This window comes from Stegodyphus dumicola, chromosome 9 (assembly GCF_044657685.1).
Source record: "Stegodyphus dumicola isolate Sdum_Otavi_A_Nest chromosome 9, ASM4465768v1".
In the NCBI taxonomy this organism is placed as follows: domain Eukaryota; kingdom Metazoa; phylum Arthropoda; class Arachnida; order Araneae; family Eresidae; genus Stegodyphus; species Stegodyphus dumicola.
The window spans coordinates 40,542,490-40,558,921 of NC_140776.1; the positions used below are offsets into that span (position 1 = coordinate 40,542,490).

General features: G+C 31.4%; 1 protein-coding gene across 2 annotated transcripts; it reads right to left on the reverse strand.

Moving 5' to 3' along the window:
* Positions 1-1,024: 1,024 nt before the first annotated feature.
* On the reverse strand, positions 1,025-8,353 carry LOC118191250 (protein Abitram). 2 transcript variants are annotated; one of them, XM_085823348.1, is made up of 2 exons: positions 8,211-8,353; positions 1,025-1,735 (listed from the first exon to the last, which is right to left on the reverse strand). In XM_085823348.1, exon 2 carries the CDS (start codon positions 1,715-1,717, stop codon positions 1,232-1,234), a length of 486 nt encoding a protein of 161 aa, XP_085679474.1. In that variant the 5' UTR covers positions 1,718-1,735; positions 8,211-8,353; the 3' UTR covers positions 1,025-1,231. The 2 variants fall into 2 exon arrangements, with proteins under 2 accessions (XP_085679474.1, XP_085679475.1); XM_085823349.1 differs by lacking the exon at positions 8,211-8,353 and adding an exon at positions 7,940-8,087.
* Positions 8,354-16,432: the final 8,079 nt, after the last annotated feature.

The following is a 16,432-nucleotide window of genomic DNA, read 5'->3' on the forward strand; positions in this document are numbered from 1 at the left end:
GAATATAACTGAAGAGCTGTCTTTGAACAACATGAAATAAAACTGAATAATTGATATGTTGTTTGTGAGAAGGAAAATTTCATCAAGAATATAATTATAAAAAAAATTTTAAATGAATTTTAAAACTGCATATTTTAATTTTAGTATTAATTTTTAATTATTATTTTTGGATTAATTAATGAATTATTTGCGAGTTATTTTACTTAAAGAGTGTAAAACTGATATCACAGTTTGTAATGTACAAGTCTCAGTTTATTAAATTCAGTCGCTTAATAAAGTTAAATACTTTTTGGAACACAAATGATTTTAATAAGCAGCAGGTGCTCTATATATATATTAAGTTTCTTTGCAAATGAAAACTCTTATTTCCAGTTTTAAAAAGTATCTACATAGATTTAATGATGCAATCTGTTTTGAGGTTGCAGTTCTAGACAAAGACAGGGCAACCTCTAAATTTGAAGGCCATATTTCATAAAGCAAGATATTGTTTAGCTGCACATAAAAAATTTATTTAAATAAATAATTATGTTTTGTGAATATGAGAAGAAAAAACATGAAGATTTTGTTATAAAAAGGAAATAGTACTGCATTTGAAAGAAATAAATGGAAGGTTACAACTGGTATCTAAAAAATTTGCAGGCTTTGTAGCTCTGGTCTAAATATTTCTACACAGTTTTCCTATTGCTTCTGACCTTAAACCATGAAGATTATTACAGAACATCTCCTGAACTCTTAAATAACATAAGCTATACCATGATTGGAAAATGATTAATGTGTGCAATCTAATAATATATAATAAATAAGAAAAACATGAAATTAAAATTTAACATAGTGATATAATTAAAAGTGTTATGATTGCATTCACTGACCCTTTATACAAGGAAGAGGACCAAAAAAATTACAAGTCTCAATGACTTTATTAAATATATTATCCTTGTAACATTCTGAAATTCACAGATCTTTCTAAAGATAGTAAAAAAAAAAATGTATAAAATAACTTTACTATAAAATTAATACAGAATACTTTTATTAGAATAATGAAAACTATTTCTTCAATTTAATTGTTTCAAATTAACTCGTCATACAATATCAATATTGATGTACTTTGTAAAATATTGTGTTCATCTTAGATCAAAATTTAGAGACAAATTTGGAAAACAATTTTTAACGATTCATAGAAATCTGAGATTTTACTCAATATACAAATCCTTTAATTAACAATCTATTTTTATTAGCACATATTTTTTTTTAATAATTTTTCAGCAGACTGAAAAGGGGGTAAAATAATGGCAATATAACCTTCACTCCATGGTTTTTTCTTCAGAATATTGGGCTCTCTTATAAGTCTTTCATTTACTTCTATAAGAGTTCCAGAAACACAGCTATAAAGGGTATATTCACAGTTATTACTACATTTTACAGAACATAAAACTGACTTTTCTTTTAGCTTTTGACCACCTTTCTTAAATTTTCCAGAGACTTTATTTGATAAGCGATTAATATTACCCACTGTATCAAAATTTATAGATAATAAATCCAGATTTTCAGTCAGTATTGGATGATTTGGAGACAGAGTAATAATAGAAAGGCGATTGGAATGAACAAGAATGCATTGATTAGTTTCTGGAATAATTTTTGATTTGAAATAGCGTTCTGTTACGCTAGGTCGAGATGGATCAATTCTGCAAGTTTGTAGAAAACCCAGATTTCGCTCCATTAAGCACTTTCAAATTTGCTAAAAAGAGAAAACAATTTGTCAATATTTTCTTTATATTTAACAAAATTAAAAGGCACATTACTACAATTAATATAATTTTTATACTTTATAAAGAAATACTTGAAATGTATGCAAGCTAATAATAATAATAATAATAATGCAAAACTGTATACTCATTTTCTTTATAAAGCAAATCTTTGAAGCATAGTAATGTTATACACTATGTATATATCAGGGGGTTCACAACCAGGGAAGGGGGGATTTCAATGCACTCAGCAAGTGATGAAGCAATATTTTGAATAATATAAAATACAGTATACGCTCATTTTTACATTTTCCATTCTATTAAACAAACAAGAAATATAAAATATTTGTAAAACGTACCTTTATTAAGTCATCGAGCAACAAAATAATCACTTATCTTTGTCTGTTTAAAATAACAGATTGCATAATGCAAGACTCCATTTTCTCTATATTTGTTAGCATTTCACAATTATCACTGGCCTCAAAAAATCGTCTAAGTTCTGACAAGTATTCAGCAGCTTGTTTTAAAGTCGGTCTTGGTGTTACTTCATTTTCTTCTTCTGGATCTGAAAGTCTCTCATTCTCGTTGATTATGCTGCTAATAATATTGTGATCAAATATTTCCTCCGTGCAGATGACATTAGAATCCACATTTAAAAAATCCTCGAATGAAAGTTCTGGCAACTGTGGATTTCTATGGCGAAGTTCATGCATGAGAACCTCATCTTCGTGAGATCTATTGTCATGGATTTCTTCAGTTACATCTGTTTCTTTAATAAAACCTGCATGTCGAAAGGCTTTAGAAATTGTTTCATCTAAAACATCATTCCATGCACTGATTGATAAATGCATTGCACCAAGAATATCAATCTGATAAGGTTGTTCCCTTTCCAAACCAAAGATTACTCTTTGCAAGAGCACTGTCTTATATTTTCGCTTGAAACTATTGATTATCCCCTGATCCATTGGCTTTAAAACTGCAGTTGCATTTGGTGGGAGATATTCCACACGGATTGCCTGAAGCCCAGTGACTTCCATGTGTGCAGTACAATTATCCACGATTAGGAGAACTTTGCGCTTCTCTGCTGAAAAACGGTTATCTAAATCTCTCAACCATTTTTCGTAGATGTTGCCAGTCATCCAGGCCTTATTATTAGCATAATATGCAGCAGGAATCTTCTGAACATTTTTGAAACACCTTGGTTTCAGATATTATCCAATAAAGAGCAGAGGCAATTTTTGTGACCCAGACATGTTGGCTGCAATCAAAACTGTAAGTCTCTCTTTAGCTTTATTACCTCCAACACATTTTTCTCCTTTGTAAGCTAATGTTCTTTCTGGCAAAATCTTAAAAAACAAAGCCATTTCATCCGCATTAAAAACATCATCTGCAGCGTATTCAGAAAGAAGCAATTTCAACTTTTCTTCTTTCCATTCATTTGCTGATGACGTGTCTACTGCTGCACTTTCACCACATACTTTCCGGAAACTCAAACCATTCCGAAATTTAAATTTCTGTAACCAACCATCCGATGCTTTAAAATCTTTGATGTTTAATTTGGAAGCAAAAAAGTGTGCTTGTTCTTTAAGTACATTTCCATCAATAGGAATGTTTAAGCTTCTCATCTTTCGAAACCAAACAAGCAAAGCCCTTTCCAAATTTGGGTGTTTTGATTCTCGAAAATATTTTCGAGAGGAGGGTCCACATTCATCGTTTCCATTTTTAGCTCCAAAGATCTTCTCTCTTGCCTTTAAAATCGTTGATAAACTATTTTTAGGAATTCCATATTTCTGAGCAATTTGTGTCTTGCTTAATATTTTTTCGTCAACTTCTTTTAAAATCTTCTTCTTTATTTCAACCGCTAAACAAATTCGTTTCTTCATTTGCGACATAGCTCTAAGAATCTTACTTAACAAAAACTGGCCCAATCTCCCTCTCGACTAATGAGACTTCACTGATTGAGTTGTCCAGATCAAATGACTATGACAACAACTCTCTTTTAGAAGCAACCCAAACCCCTTTAACACAAATGGTCTCACCCCCACCCAACAACATCAGGCTGATGCTCTTCTGAGAGCCTCCCACAACAAGCAACACCATAAATTTGTCCTAATTCCCCCTCTTCTCCGCCCCCTCCTTCCTTACTGTACTTCTTCGAATGTTTCGCACTTGCTGCCTCAAAATAGTTGGAGATTTTATTTGACCTTTACACTTCGTCCCAATGAAACACGCAGAAGTATGAAAACTGAGTTCGCAAAAAAGAGATTTTCCTGATTTGTAGTTCGTAAATAAGAGTGCAAAATTACATTACATCTATGGGAGTATATTCGGGACCATCCGCTAGTTCGTCAAATCGAGAGTGTTCGTAAAAAAGAGGTTCGTAAAAACGAACGTCTACTGTATATAAATTTGTATTTATCTGTTCAATATTTAGTTTTAGTTTGATTATAAAAAACTACTTTTATTCAAGTTTTGGTACTTATCAACACTTCCTATACTTTTTTCTTTACATTATAAAGCATATTAAAAATAATCTAAATTTAAATAAATGTATATGTACTTTCGAGTTTTGGAAAGGCAGCTGTGCAACGATTGTCTAGCAATGGTAAAAGGGGTGCATGGGACAAACAAGATTGAGAACCACTGGTATACTTGATGGTTGACATACAACATGGTAAGCTAGTGCATAAAGATATACACAGCTAAGCCAGTGCCCATATTTTAAAACAATTATATTTAGACCTTTTTTGCATCTTTACAGTAATATATTTGATACAAGAAGGAATATGTTAGCAATAGAGAGAAGCAAAGAAGAAATGTGCAGATTATAATTTATAGATAAAGTTAAATATAATGCAGTTATACTTTTATTTTATTCCTAGTGGTAAATTAGGATTTTGGTTTGAAAATTTTAATATTAGTATTTACTACTGGTTTTTAATATTACTACTGGCTGAAGCACTATGTAAGTAATAATGACAGGGATTAATTTTGAAATGGCTGAGTTTCAACAGATTTGTTATAAGCATGTTACTCTTTTTATAACAAAAATAGGAAATAACCAAATTAAGTAGGAGACGTAAAGGGCTATTACAAATACAGTACAAAGTCCGTAATCTGGACTCGTCGAGACTTCGGCGATTCCTGATTAGGGGTTTTTCCAGATTATAGATCATCAATTTAAATCTGGTAAGATGGCATGCAGAAATTATGCAATTAAAAATATGAAACTGTAATTTATGAAATAAAGAGCAATTATGATCAAATCATAATTGATCTTTATTTCATAAATTACAGTTATCAAAATTTACCAAAAAAAAAAGCTTAATATTTATTTGTTTACTTTATTAAACATTTCTTTCAATGTAAGTTGTTTAAGTTGCTTCATTTTTTGTGCTAATACTTTCTCTTTAATTTTATAAACAGGCATAATTTTTTGTTCAGTTACAAAGTTCCACTGTTCAAGTCCTGTAATTGCGGTGTCGAGAATACCGACTAACTTGTCAATCGAAATTGTTTCGTTTTCAATAACCTCTCTGTCACTTTCTTCACTATCGAAAGTGTGCATGCATAAGTTTGTGGCTTTGAGGTCCGGATTATAGATCATTCCGGATAATAGATGTCCAGATTACGGACTTTGTACTGTATATGTATTTTGATACTACTCTTATATATACCTTCAGATGTATGGCGTCGCCAAATGTGGCAATATGTGTTCTGTGCTGGTTTTTGGCACAATTGTGCGTTCTGCGATGGTTTTTGGCACTATGTTGTTTGTATGGCAACCCTCTTGACGTTGAAACTTAATTTTGTTGGAGTGGTTTTATTTGCTGGTTGGTTGGTTTGGTGGGCGTTTTGAAATGGCTTATGTTACAATGAAAGACGTGATGGAAAAATTCCAGTCGCGTATTTTGGATTGTGTGCAAAAGATAAAATCGTTTCTTTCAAAATTTTGAATCAGAGAAAGACGTGTGATATATAAAAAATATGGCTCTATTGTTCACAGATGTTGTGTGACTGGGAAAATTTTATTCACGAATGTATGCTGGACTTTGTATGCTCTATGTCTCAGAAGATAGGGGGAAAGGATAAAGTGGTGGAAATTGGTGAATTTTGCTGATGTTTGAAATTGATATTTCTGTTGTTTGAAGAAGCATTCACAATGGAAAGTGCACTTTATTTTATTGTTGTTCTTATTTTGTAGAATGTTATGTTCATTGTTTTTTTGCTATGAATTTCTGTCTTTTTTTTTTTTTTTTTTAATTGTCTGTTACTTATTTTAGTTTATTTTGTTGATTTGTGCGCAATGCCGAAGCTGTGCAATTCACTGACTTTTTTTAAAGTTAAAACAGTGTGTACATGGTATTGTTTGAAATTTATTGTTGTTATGTTAGTTTATTTTAGCGAGGTGTGCATAATTCTTAGATTCCTACGCTGCAGAGATTGTGCAATTCTCTGATGTTTTTTAAGTTAAAACAGATCACTGTGTACATGGATTTTTGTCAAATATTTTTGGTTATTAGCATCTTGAAACTCCGAGGTCACAATCTGAAACTAATTTTCATGAGTTCTTGATAGTTTCAGTTGCAACTTTGAAAGTAACAAATAGGGTTAGCCTATATTTTAAGGGGCCCCTTGGATTATCGCCAAGTTGTTGTTTCTTTATGGTAACCTGAGTAGTTGCATGTTATGGAAACCTTATTATGATGTGATTGGTTGTGGGATTGCTGTGAATGTGACTGATGGGAAAATGTTTGTTGGATGTCAGTTAGAAAATATGTCGCATATTGTGTGTTTTGCATCGTAAAATGGCTGCCGGTGGTAAAGTGGTTGTTTGGTGGTATTGAACGAGAAAGCAGATGTTCTTTTAAGTGGTTGATGACAGAAGAAAAGAAACTTTGTTGGCTATAATTCAACACAATTAAGTGTCTTGTTTGTATGAAGGAAATGAGTATAGTTGAACTTAAAGATCGTTCAGATGGCTTGGTGTGTCGTAAGAAAGATTCAAATGCTCACCATTTCATTAGAAAGGGAACATGATTTGAAGAAAGTTTTTGGATGCTGTTAAGGAATTTTGTGTGCCACAGAGTTTTCATCATTAACTCAAATAAAAACAAAGAACTAAAATTGACTTTATGCATGTACTGATTTCTGACTTAAACATGCCATCCAAACACAGAACACCAATTCATGTATTTATAATCCATGATTTTACATTTAGTCATATAAGACCAAAAATACTGAGACAGGAATTTTTTTAAAAAGGCCTTTTCTTCCTTTCTTTACTTTTTAATTCATTTAACTAAGGTTGTAACTTAAAAACATTTTTTAAAGATACTGATAGAAAATCAAATCCCAAAACCAAGAAGCAGTTGTGCTGGATAAACAGAATTTGATACTTGCATATTTGAAAGATGTGCCTATTTAAATTTTGCACAAGTGTGGCATTAATAGTGCCACTATGAATTCACAAATCGTGTTTGATTTAAGTATGTGATGTTAATTTCATATGCTTTATTTATCTTCTGGAAGGGTGTTATGAATGAGATCTGAGTCAGGAAAGCCTTTAAGGAGATAAAGACGGCAGTATCAACAGTTACTGAGTTCAAACAAGACCTTGTAATTAAGCTACTGTTAATTTGACTAAATGCAACAGTCTATCCCACAAAATGACATACGACACCTGCGCAGCATAATGCATTCATGTTTACATGCTTATATTCAACACTGTGACGTATACAGCAGTTAGTAACATCAACTTACATTTAAAACGGCTCTTCCTTCTCACACATATTTTAACCTCTGACCTTAAAACTTTAATCAACTAAATATATTGCCAATACCCATATTTCATTCCTCTAATTCTATTTCTTCTTGACAATGGGATTTTATTTTCCATCAGTGTATATCAAATATTGCATTTGACACTGGCAGTTAATAATATGAATTTAAAACAATAGAGAAAAGTATTGCCTACGGATATCAGAATTTTTTTTTTTTTTGTAATCTGCACAGAAACAAGGTATACAATATCATATTTCTTTCAAGTTTATTCAGTTTTACAGTGGTGTAGGACTGTGTTCAACTCATTTTTATTTGATTTAGAAATCTGATCTCATCAACACTTGGATATTCTAAAGCCACTAAAACAGGGCTTGTACACACTTCTGAATATAGAAATTAGTTTAGATGCTAACCACTGATTGAAATATCAAAACCACTGACATTTATAACTTCACTGTAGAAAGGCTTGTTAAATTATTGCATGGGCTTTTCGTATCTTTGACGTGCAAAATAAATATGGTCTGGATAGGTAGGTACTCCTAAAACGTATGTCCCTAAATAAAAAAAATTACTCCTTGAAGACCAGTAAAATAAAGTATTTGGATATAATGTAAATTAATACATGTCACGGTTGAAGATTACAATAACTCATAGGTATCGAAAATACTCAAACTTCATAGTTACCATGCCTTCTGCAAACCGCAAAAATTCCTCTTACTTATGCGCAGCACGATGAGCTGTGATGCACCGTATGTTTAAATCTTTTTTCCCAATGATAGAGATTCAGAGTTCGACAGCTCCCATTGTTCTTCAGAATATTTTTTTATATTACCAGAAGTCTGTATATTCTTGCCTTATAGATACAAGTAGTATATTAAAGCCGAATGACTTGAAATAAGTGCCTTCACACTGAGTCAAAAAAAGGCAAAAAACTCAGAAGGTCTTAATTTTGCGCCGAAAAAGGGCCAGATAGGGGCAGCCATAATAATTTAGACTAGAAAAATAAAAGGTTCCTTGAACCTTGATAATCGTGTTATGCATACGTCAGATGCGAAGAATACGCAGGGGAAATTCCAAGGAGGTTAGAATATAAGGATGGAGGGTTCGCAGTTTCCTCCACTATCGGGGAATGAAACTCCACCGAACAAGCGGCGTCCATGTTTGTAACTTCAAAACATTGCATTACGGCAGTGAAACATACGTGTTTTTAAGCTGTTCCGTGCATGTATTTTGCACAAAAATATGTAAAATTTATAATGAAATACTTCGCTATTTTTAGTTTTTTGTTTTAAAGTTATGAAGATGATATCCGTAATTTACTACGTACAGAAAATCATTAAGAAATAGTTCGAAATCTAAATGCATGTGCATAACATTAAAGCCTTTAAGAGTAAGTTTTGAGAATTAGGAATGCTACCTTTTGACAATAGATGGCGCTGACTGTTGCCCTGGATTTCTGACGTCAGAATTATGTGTTGCTATCTTTGGCGAAATTTTCGCTCATGTTAAAATACAAGCTCTTGGCGCCATATTTTTATTCACCAGTTCACGAAGTCCAAATAATGCTTTAGAGAAACTTCAGCTCCAAGTCAACATCATTAACAAATTTTGTCAAGACTGGAAAATCAAACTAAATACTGATAAATGCTGCGTAGTTCTCTTTCGCAGATACAGAAAAAATATCCCAGTGAATATAAATATCCGACTCAATAACCAAGATATTCCTGTTGCCAACTCCTATAAATATTTAGGTGTCTATATTGACAAAACCCTAAATTTCAAAGATCATATTCAATATGTTACAAATAAGGCTAACGCTACTTTCATTGCTCTCTACTCATTAATTGGAAGAAACTCTAAGTTAAGCCTCCGTACCAAGAAAAATATCTACATCTCACTTATTCGACCAATAATCCTCTATGCAGTTCCAGCCTGGGCTACTGCCCGAAAAATAGACAGACAAAAATTAAATGTACTCCAAAACAAAATCTTACGTAGCATAGTGAACGCACCCTGGTTCGTGCGAAATTCTCAAATTCACAAAGACCTGGATATCAATCCAATTCACGACCAAATCCTAATTTCTGCACACAACTTCTTTGAAGATATGAGAAATTCTCCCTATGAAGCTATTAAATCGCTTACAGACTATGATCCTACTATTGAGAACGTAGTGAAAAGACCTCGAACGATCCACCACAATTCTAAGTGGTGGTAGTGTATATAATGTATATTATTTAAAAAAAAAAAAAAAAAATTACTATTCCTTTGCAGTTACTATTCAAGAAAGATGAACTTTGCAAAATTAGGACTTTATTTTTCATCGATGAATTCTTCGTTTTACTACTTATTTAACCAAGATGTTTACTTTTTATTTTTAATATTTCGTATCGTGTGTTTTAAAATCAAAGTTCGTGGTAACACCAAGTGCTTACTCTCACTCATTAGCCCTAGTGAGCTACATGACCTCATTTTCACCTTTTACAGTTTCCTATTCATTTAATGATTATATCGCAAGTTTAGAAGATTTTCAAGTGTTTCAAAAGACATAAGACTCAAATTCACAAATAGATGTTGCTTTTACTATGTTCGAACTTTATTTATTTCCAAAAACTACAAAAACTTCATTTTTCGAACTCTGACTCCTCGACCAATCTAAATGCCGGACGCTGATCACGTGCTCCTGCTCTTCTTGACTCACGCAGAAGCTTAGAATTTCATTTCGCTTCTCGCCACCATTTACGTATATAATCACCCATTCTATGCCATGATATGCAACTTAGCAAAACTTATTTTATGAGTTCTCTCATTTATTGATCTCGCCTTCGGGCGCGGTGTATTTTAAATACACCTCTTAAATTTTTAACTTTATGGCCTATGGTAAAATGATAATATACTGGTAAGAGCTCCTAGTAGCTAAAGCCAGCAGTAAAGATATGATCCAAGATCCAAGATATTTTTATTATGAATTTGTGCAACGTAACAAAATATTTGCAAGTAAAACAAACGTGACAGTATAAGAAAAGCATTCTGGTAAGTAAGGGTTCTTTTTATTCGGGGGTAGTATTTTTATATTGTCCATATTACGTACTTTTCATCAAAATTTTTTAATCATATTAATTGGAATAAATAAAACTTTTATGGTGAGTAAAGATCGTTTGGCCTAGCATGTGTGTTCAATGCAATTAGTAGTTAAAGTGCTCACGCTATACTGATATTTAGACGTGTTATTTAATTTTTGGTTGAAACATTTCAGTTACCGAATATTTTGAAAGGAGACAGGAGGAGACATTAAACAAGATTTGCTTCTTAGCATGCAAGAAGTTAATGCTATCTGTTGAATATTTAAGTTTTATCATTATAGCATTTAAGAATTATCTTGTCTCCAGCAGTTTTCGTAAACTAGCAGTTTGTTTTACAAAAATGCTGTTTAAAAGCGATGTAAATGTAAAAGCTAGTTATTCATAAACTGTTTGTTAACTGGACAATATTTCTTTCTATTTGTTAATTCTTTGTTATGTAGTGATTGCTTGTAATCAGTATTATTTGATAATCAAATTAATTTTTACTTGCTATGTGTAGGCATTAATTTCTGTTCATTTATAGTTAAAAATTAGGTAAACTGATGCGATATTTTTAAAGCACTTAATAACATAGTTTATTTTACCTTTATCAATTAGAGAAATCATGATTTTTTTTATTTGTTCTTTTGTTAACTTTTATTTCTTATAAAATGTGTTTATTCTATGCACACAATATACATTTGTTTTCAGAAATAGCATTTAAAATTAAAATGAAAGCTATCATTAATCAGCACTGTCAGTTTAGTATTTTTTACATAATATGAAAGCATTCTATATGTTATGAATTTGCTTCATATATAGCAGGGGTCTCCAAACTTCTTTAGCCTGTAGGACATATTACCTCTTTTACTATCTTTTGACGGCCAATACGTAGTTAATTCATCACTCCGTGGTGATGTAATGTAATGAATTTGAATCTATATTGCTATGATAATCCGAAGAAATGGGGTTTTTAGACTTTCATGTTGTTTCACCTAACATGAATTTCTTAAAATTGTTTAAACGTTTGCAAAAACAATCTTGTCGCAGCATATCAAAGATTTCTTTGGTTTGCGATGTAATTTTACTTATAAGTGGATTTTCTTGCTTGTTGTAACAATTTAGCATCACATTTTGATCAGATGAAAACTCACTCATAGGCATTTCATATTTGTGGGGGGCTCAAAATGTGATGATAAATTTTAACATATACATTAAAAAAATTTTTGAATATTTAAACAAAATTGTTGCTAAAAAATTTTATGAACAAATCTAGAATACTACTATGAAAGTGGGTATGGAACCTTTTTTCTCATAAAAAAATATGACAAATTTTATAATAGAGTGTTGGCTGTATTTTACTCATTGTAAATTTAGAAACAGTAGTATAATATTTATAATATGCTTTAGAAAGAACATGCATGACTGTAAATATATTTATTGATTATTTGTTATATGAAATAGTTATTGTGTATGGTATCTTGCTTCTTTTAAATTTTATAAAACTATTTACAAATTGGTTGGCTGAATTGATAAGGCTCGTGGGCCAAATTCGGACCATGGGCTGTAGTTTGGAGGCCCCTGATATAGAGGGTAATGTTTTATTTTATTACTGCTGTGTAGGTTTGCAATGTACTAACTCAGTCTGTTGTTCAGCAGTTGTTTTTAATCTAGATTGCAAAAATCTATATTTGATTGAAATTTGATATTGCATAATTAAATTAGGTTAGGTATACTTACATTAGAGTAATGCACACCACATTGTACACCCTCCATCAATATAATATAAGAAATTTTTCTTTCATCATCTGTAAAGCTAAACTATAATTTAAATGATTTTATTATGCTTTTGTTCTAGCATTTATTATTTTAAATTTGCTTCCTGATAGATAATTAATGTTTGATTTAATAATAATAATTTAGGAAATAAATAAAAATGAAAAGACTGAATATTAGCCAGTTTCGACACGTATTTGCAATTTTCTGTCAAATGTAAATAAGTAAATGAATATTTTGAATTCTGCATATTAATTTTTTCTCATTCTGTTATGCTTCTCAGAAATAAAATTGAATGTTTCCTTTTCAAGCAGAGTTATAAACAAGAAATGAATGCTGAAAGTTAAGAAGACAAACATTTTTGTGTGTTTTTTCAGTGTATCTACATTAATTATATATTTTGGAATATATATGACTGGATATACAGACAGCTTGCATATTTTAAGTTAGGTAAATGCTATTTACCGTGTAGTATTTTTTTTCCAATATTGCTATGATTCACTTATTTGTAACATGTTTGATGATCAACTATTTCTCTAAACCACAGTATGACTATTTATGATAAGCAGATCTTTCTGTTGGTAATGACTGTTCTGATAAGATTGAACATTTGATGATAATTTTAAAGCATCTCTTTAAAATGTATTTTACAAGGAATTCACATATAAATTAAATATTAGCAAAAAAAAAAGGAGTTCTGAATTGTATAAAGAAAAGTGCAAAAGTGCAGAGGAAATGTCTGTATTTATTTCTAATGATCTTTCAAGGTTGAATCATTTTCAGAAATTTGCTAAATCAAGTTTAGTTTTGTGTGACCTAGAATGAAAGGCACCAATAATAAACTTGTTTTGGCAATGATGCTTATAAAATACCTCCTCCAAAAAAAGTGTTATACTTGTACTGTACCCTTGGCAATTTTTTAAAAAAACTTGCCAAATCCAAGATTGCATCAAAATGCTGTCTTAACAGATAGAGAGGAATAAATAACCAAAAATATAAATTTTGAATGATAATAAAATAACAATTTTAATTTTTGTAACATAAATTTTCTGGGCCGTTCCTGACGGGCAGCTGGACTCTAAAATTTTATTAAGTATTGAGCACTTTTTTAATTTGAGGGGCGACAATCTTAGGAAAGTGCACAGCCAATGGCCTAGGAACAGCGCTGTAAATTTCGTTTCGATAACTCAAACAACATATTTCCTTTCACATAATTTCATATCATGCTACACATAGGACATTCATATCTCTCAGCAATTAAACCAGCTTTCATGCAAAAATAAAATGTCTGTCATCCATCATCTAACCTATACAAAAATCTCAAATTTACAATTTCATCATACTATAACCCGTCAACATTCATCCTTGTACTTACTTCAGCCATACTTAACATTAGCACACATACTCAAATGATGGTACCCAGAACAAATTAACACAGCATTATCAACATTAGGGCTTCCAAAAACATGTTTGGTACAGCAAAGCTTCCAGATTTGGTAAAAAACCAAACCCTTGGCGATTTTTTAAGAAAAACCAGGGAGTGCCGTACAATAAAGATTAGCCAAAAAAGTTGTCACTGTTATGAAAGAATGAATGAATAAATAATTGTCAGTATTATATAATATTGTAATAACAATTGATGTATTTTATGTATTTTGCTTATATATATTAAATAAGATTCTCATTTTCTTTAATTCCTCAGAGATAATTTTCTTTAATATTATTTTTAATCATTATAAATATGTTATTTAGCTAATTTGCAGCATTAGTGCAAATTATGAATTTTATGTCTGATTTGAACATTTTGAATTACTTATATATATTCTATATACACACACACATACACAGCGGCCATTAAGATTGCTGCACCATGAAGGTTGCATGTACCAATGAGAGATTTGCATGAAAAATACTGTATGCTGGGAGGTGCAAATGATAAGCATTCCAGCGCATGTACATAAAGTAGGTATGAGTAATCTACATTGTGTGTATGAATAGAAAGACTTGTGGGGGAATTATGTATGAATAGAAAGACTGCATGGTGAGTTTCTCATTCAGAAATTTCATTTTAATGTTGGTGGTTTGTGTTAAGGTTATGTTATGCCTCACGTAAAAAGAAGAAACTTCTATCAGCATCTGTTAAATTTCAACTGCCACAGAATTGTGGTTTATTGTTCCATGATAGTACTGGTTGAGATGCTATGATTATTAAGCTAATATGGAATTGATGGGTCCAGGAGGGCTAGACTAAATGTCATGCAGGATTTCAGTGGCTCCAATCCACTAGCACCCATGAGAACAGATATATCATCTTAGCATTTCAGGATTGTACAGCAACATCATGTTTCCTAGGAAAGGAATGTGGTTTCTATGTAGGATGACAAGTGTTCACGCTGAAATCTGAAGCATCAGGGACTGTCAGCACAGCAACCATTGCTGTTGCTTACCTTGATGCTTACAGCAGACACATGTTCATCTGCAATGGTATGATGAATGACAACGCTGGATACAGGAGTTGTACCACATCGTCTTGTCAGATAAATCACAGTTATGCATACAGCATCATGATGGTACATGGAAGCACTGAGGAGAATGAACGTAGATAGCTTGCATTTGTCATATGGGCCCAGCATCTGGTTTGCTAGTATAGAATGCCATTGGATACATATCTCAGTGATGTACTGTTCACATGACCAATAATGTGGATAGCCACCATTACTATTTTTTTGTGTAAGGCGATGTCTAAGCTCTATCTTCAAAGTCATCATCATGGCTTCGAAGATAGAGCTTTGGTGCTTGAATAGGAAACAAGTCAGTAAGTTTACAACTGCTTTTCCCATTTTAATCGATTTCATCAACAAGCTCTTCATCAAATTGTCACTCCTCACAGTCAACTCCTCACAGTTTGGCAGTGAACATGTTAACTTCCTATATTTTAGCTACATCAGTCCCAAAAAATTATGCGGATGTATGGGAAGACAGTAGTGTACATGTCTGAAGTTCTGTACTTCAGCTATGGTATGAATTGTTACTCTGATAACATTTTGAAACTTGTAATTTATGAAACCATTTAGTAATCCCCTCCCCCCCAGTCATACTGAATCTGTGGATATGAAGCTATCACCATGTAAGTAAAATTCATACATAAGATGAATAAATGTAAAATGAAATTTTATTATTATTTGATTAATTTTTCCTCTTAATGAAGATTTTTACAATATTGAATTCTTGCCAAAAAAAAAATTGTGCAATTAGAATTGTGAGAAATTTAATAGTCTCTTTAATGTATAACTTATTTGGAGAAAAGTTACTGTTAAATAAATAAAAGGTAAAATAACTTATGAAATTGAATATAATTTTCCTTTTCTATTATGAAAATTGCATGCTGATTAAGTTTAAAATTTTATTATGCCTATTTTTCACGTAAGCTTATGAAGTTAATGCCCAACATTTAAAAATTCACATTTCCAATGCTTACTGAATATGCTAATGTTTTCACAATATTTCACTATAGGAATTTTAGTATCAGCCTTTGTTAGTGTAGATTAAAAAATGCCTCTATAATTTGAAAACTGCAACTCTGGAAAAAATGACATGTTAAGTAAAAATGGAGCATTAATTTTTTTTTACCTATGTCAAATGGTCTTTTATTTGTATAGTTACATGAACTCCCTGAGGCAAGACCAGGATACTTTCTGTTGCTGAATTCTAGGAAAGAACAATCAAAATAGGACATTTCTTTATTAGAAAGTGGATGTTTATATTTACAATGTTCTCTAAAGTTAGATATCAGAAAAGCTAAAGGATAGCATGATGAAATATTCTCAACACTTCAAAATGTTTCAGTAGAAGACTGAAAGTTGAATGAAATCTTCAGTTTAATTTCAGTAATGAATTTAGATTTTAATAATATGAATTTTTTAATATGAAATTAGATTTTAATTATTTTAATAATGTTGTATGCGATTTATTCCATTATTAAAACAGTATTTATAAGACATGCATTATTCATCTGGCATATATGAAACCCAGTACCCTTAGTAACTACATTAGTTGTAAAATGGGCTG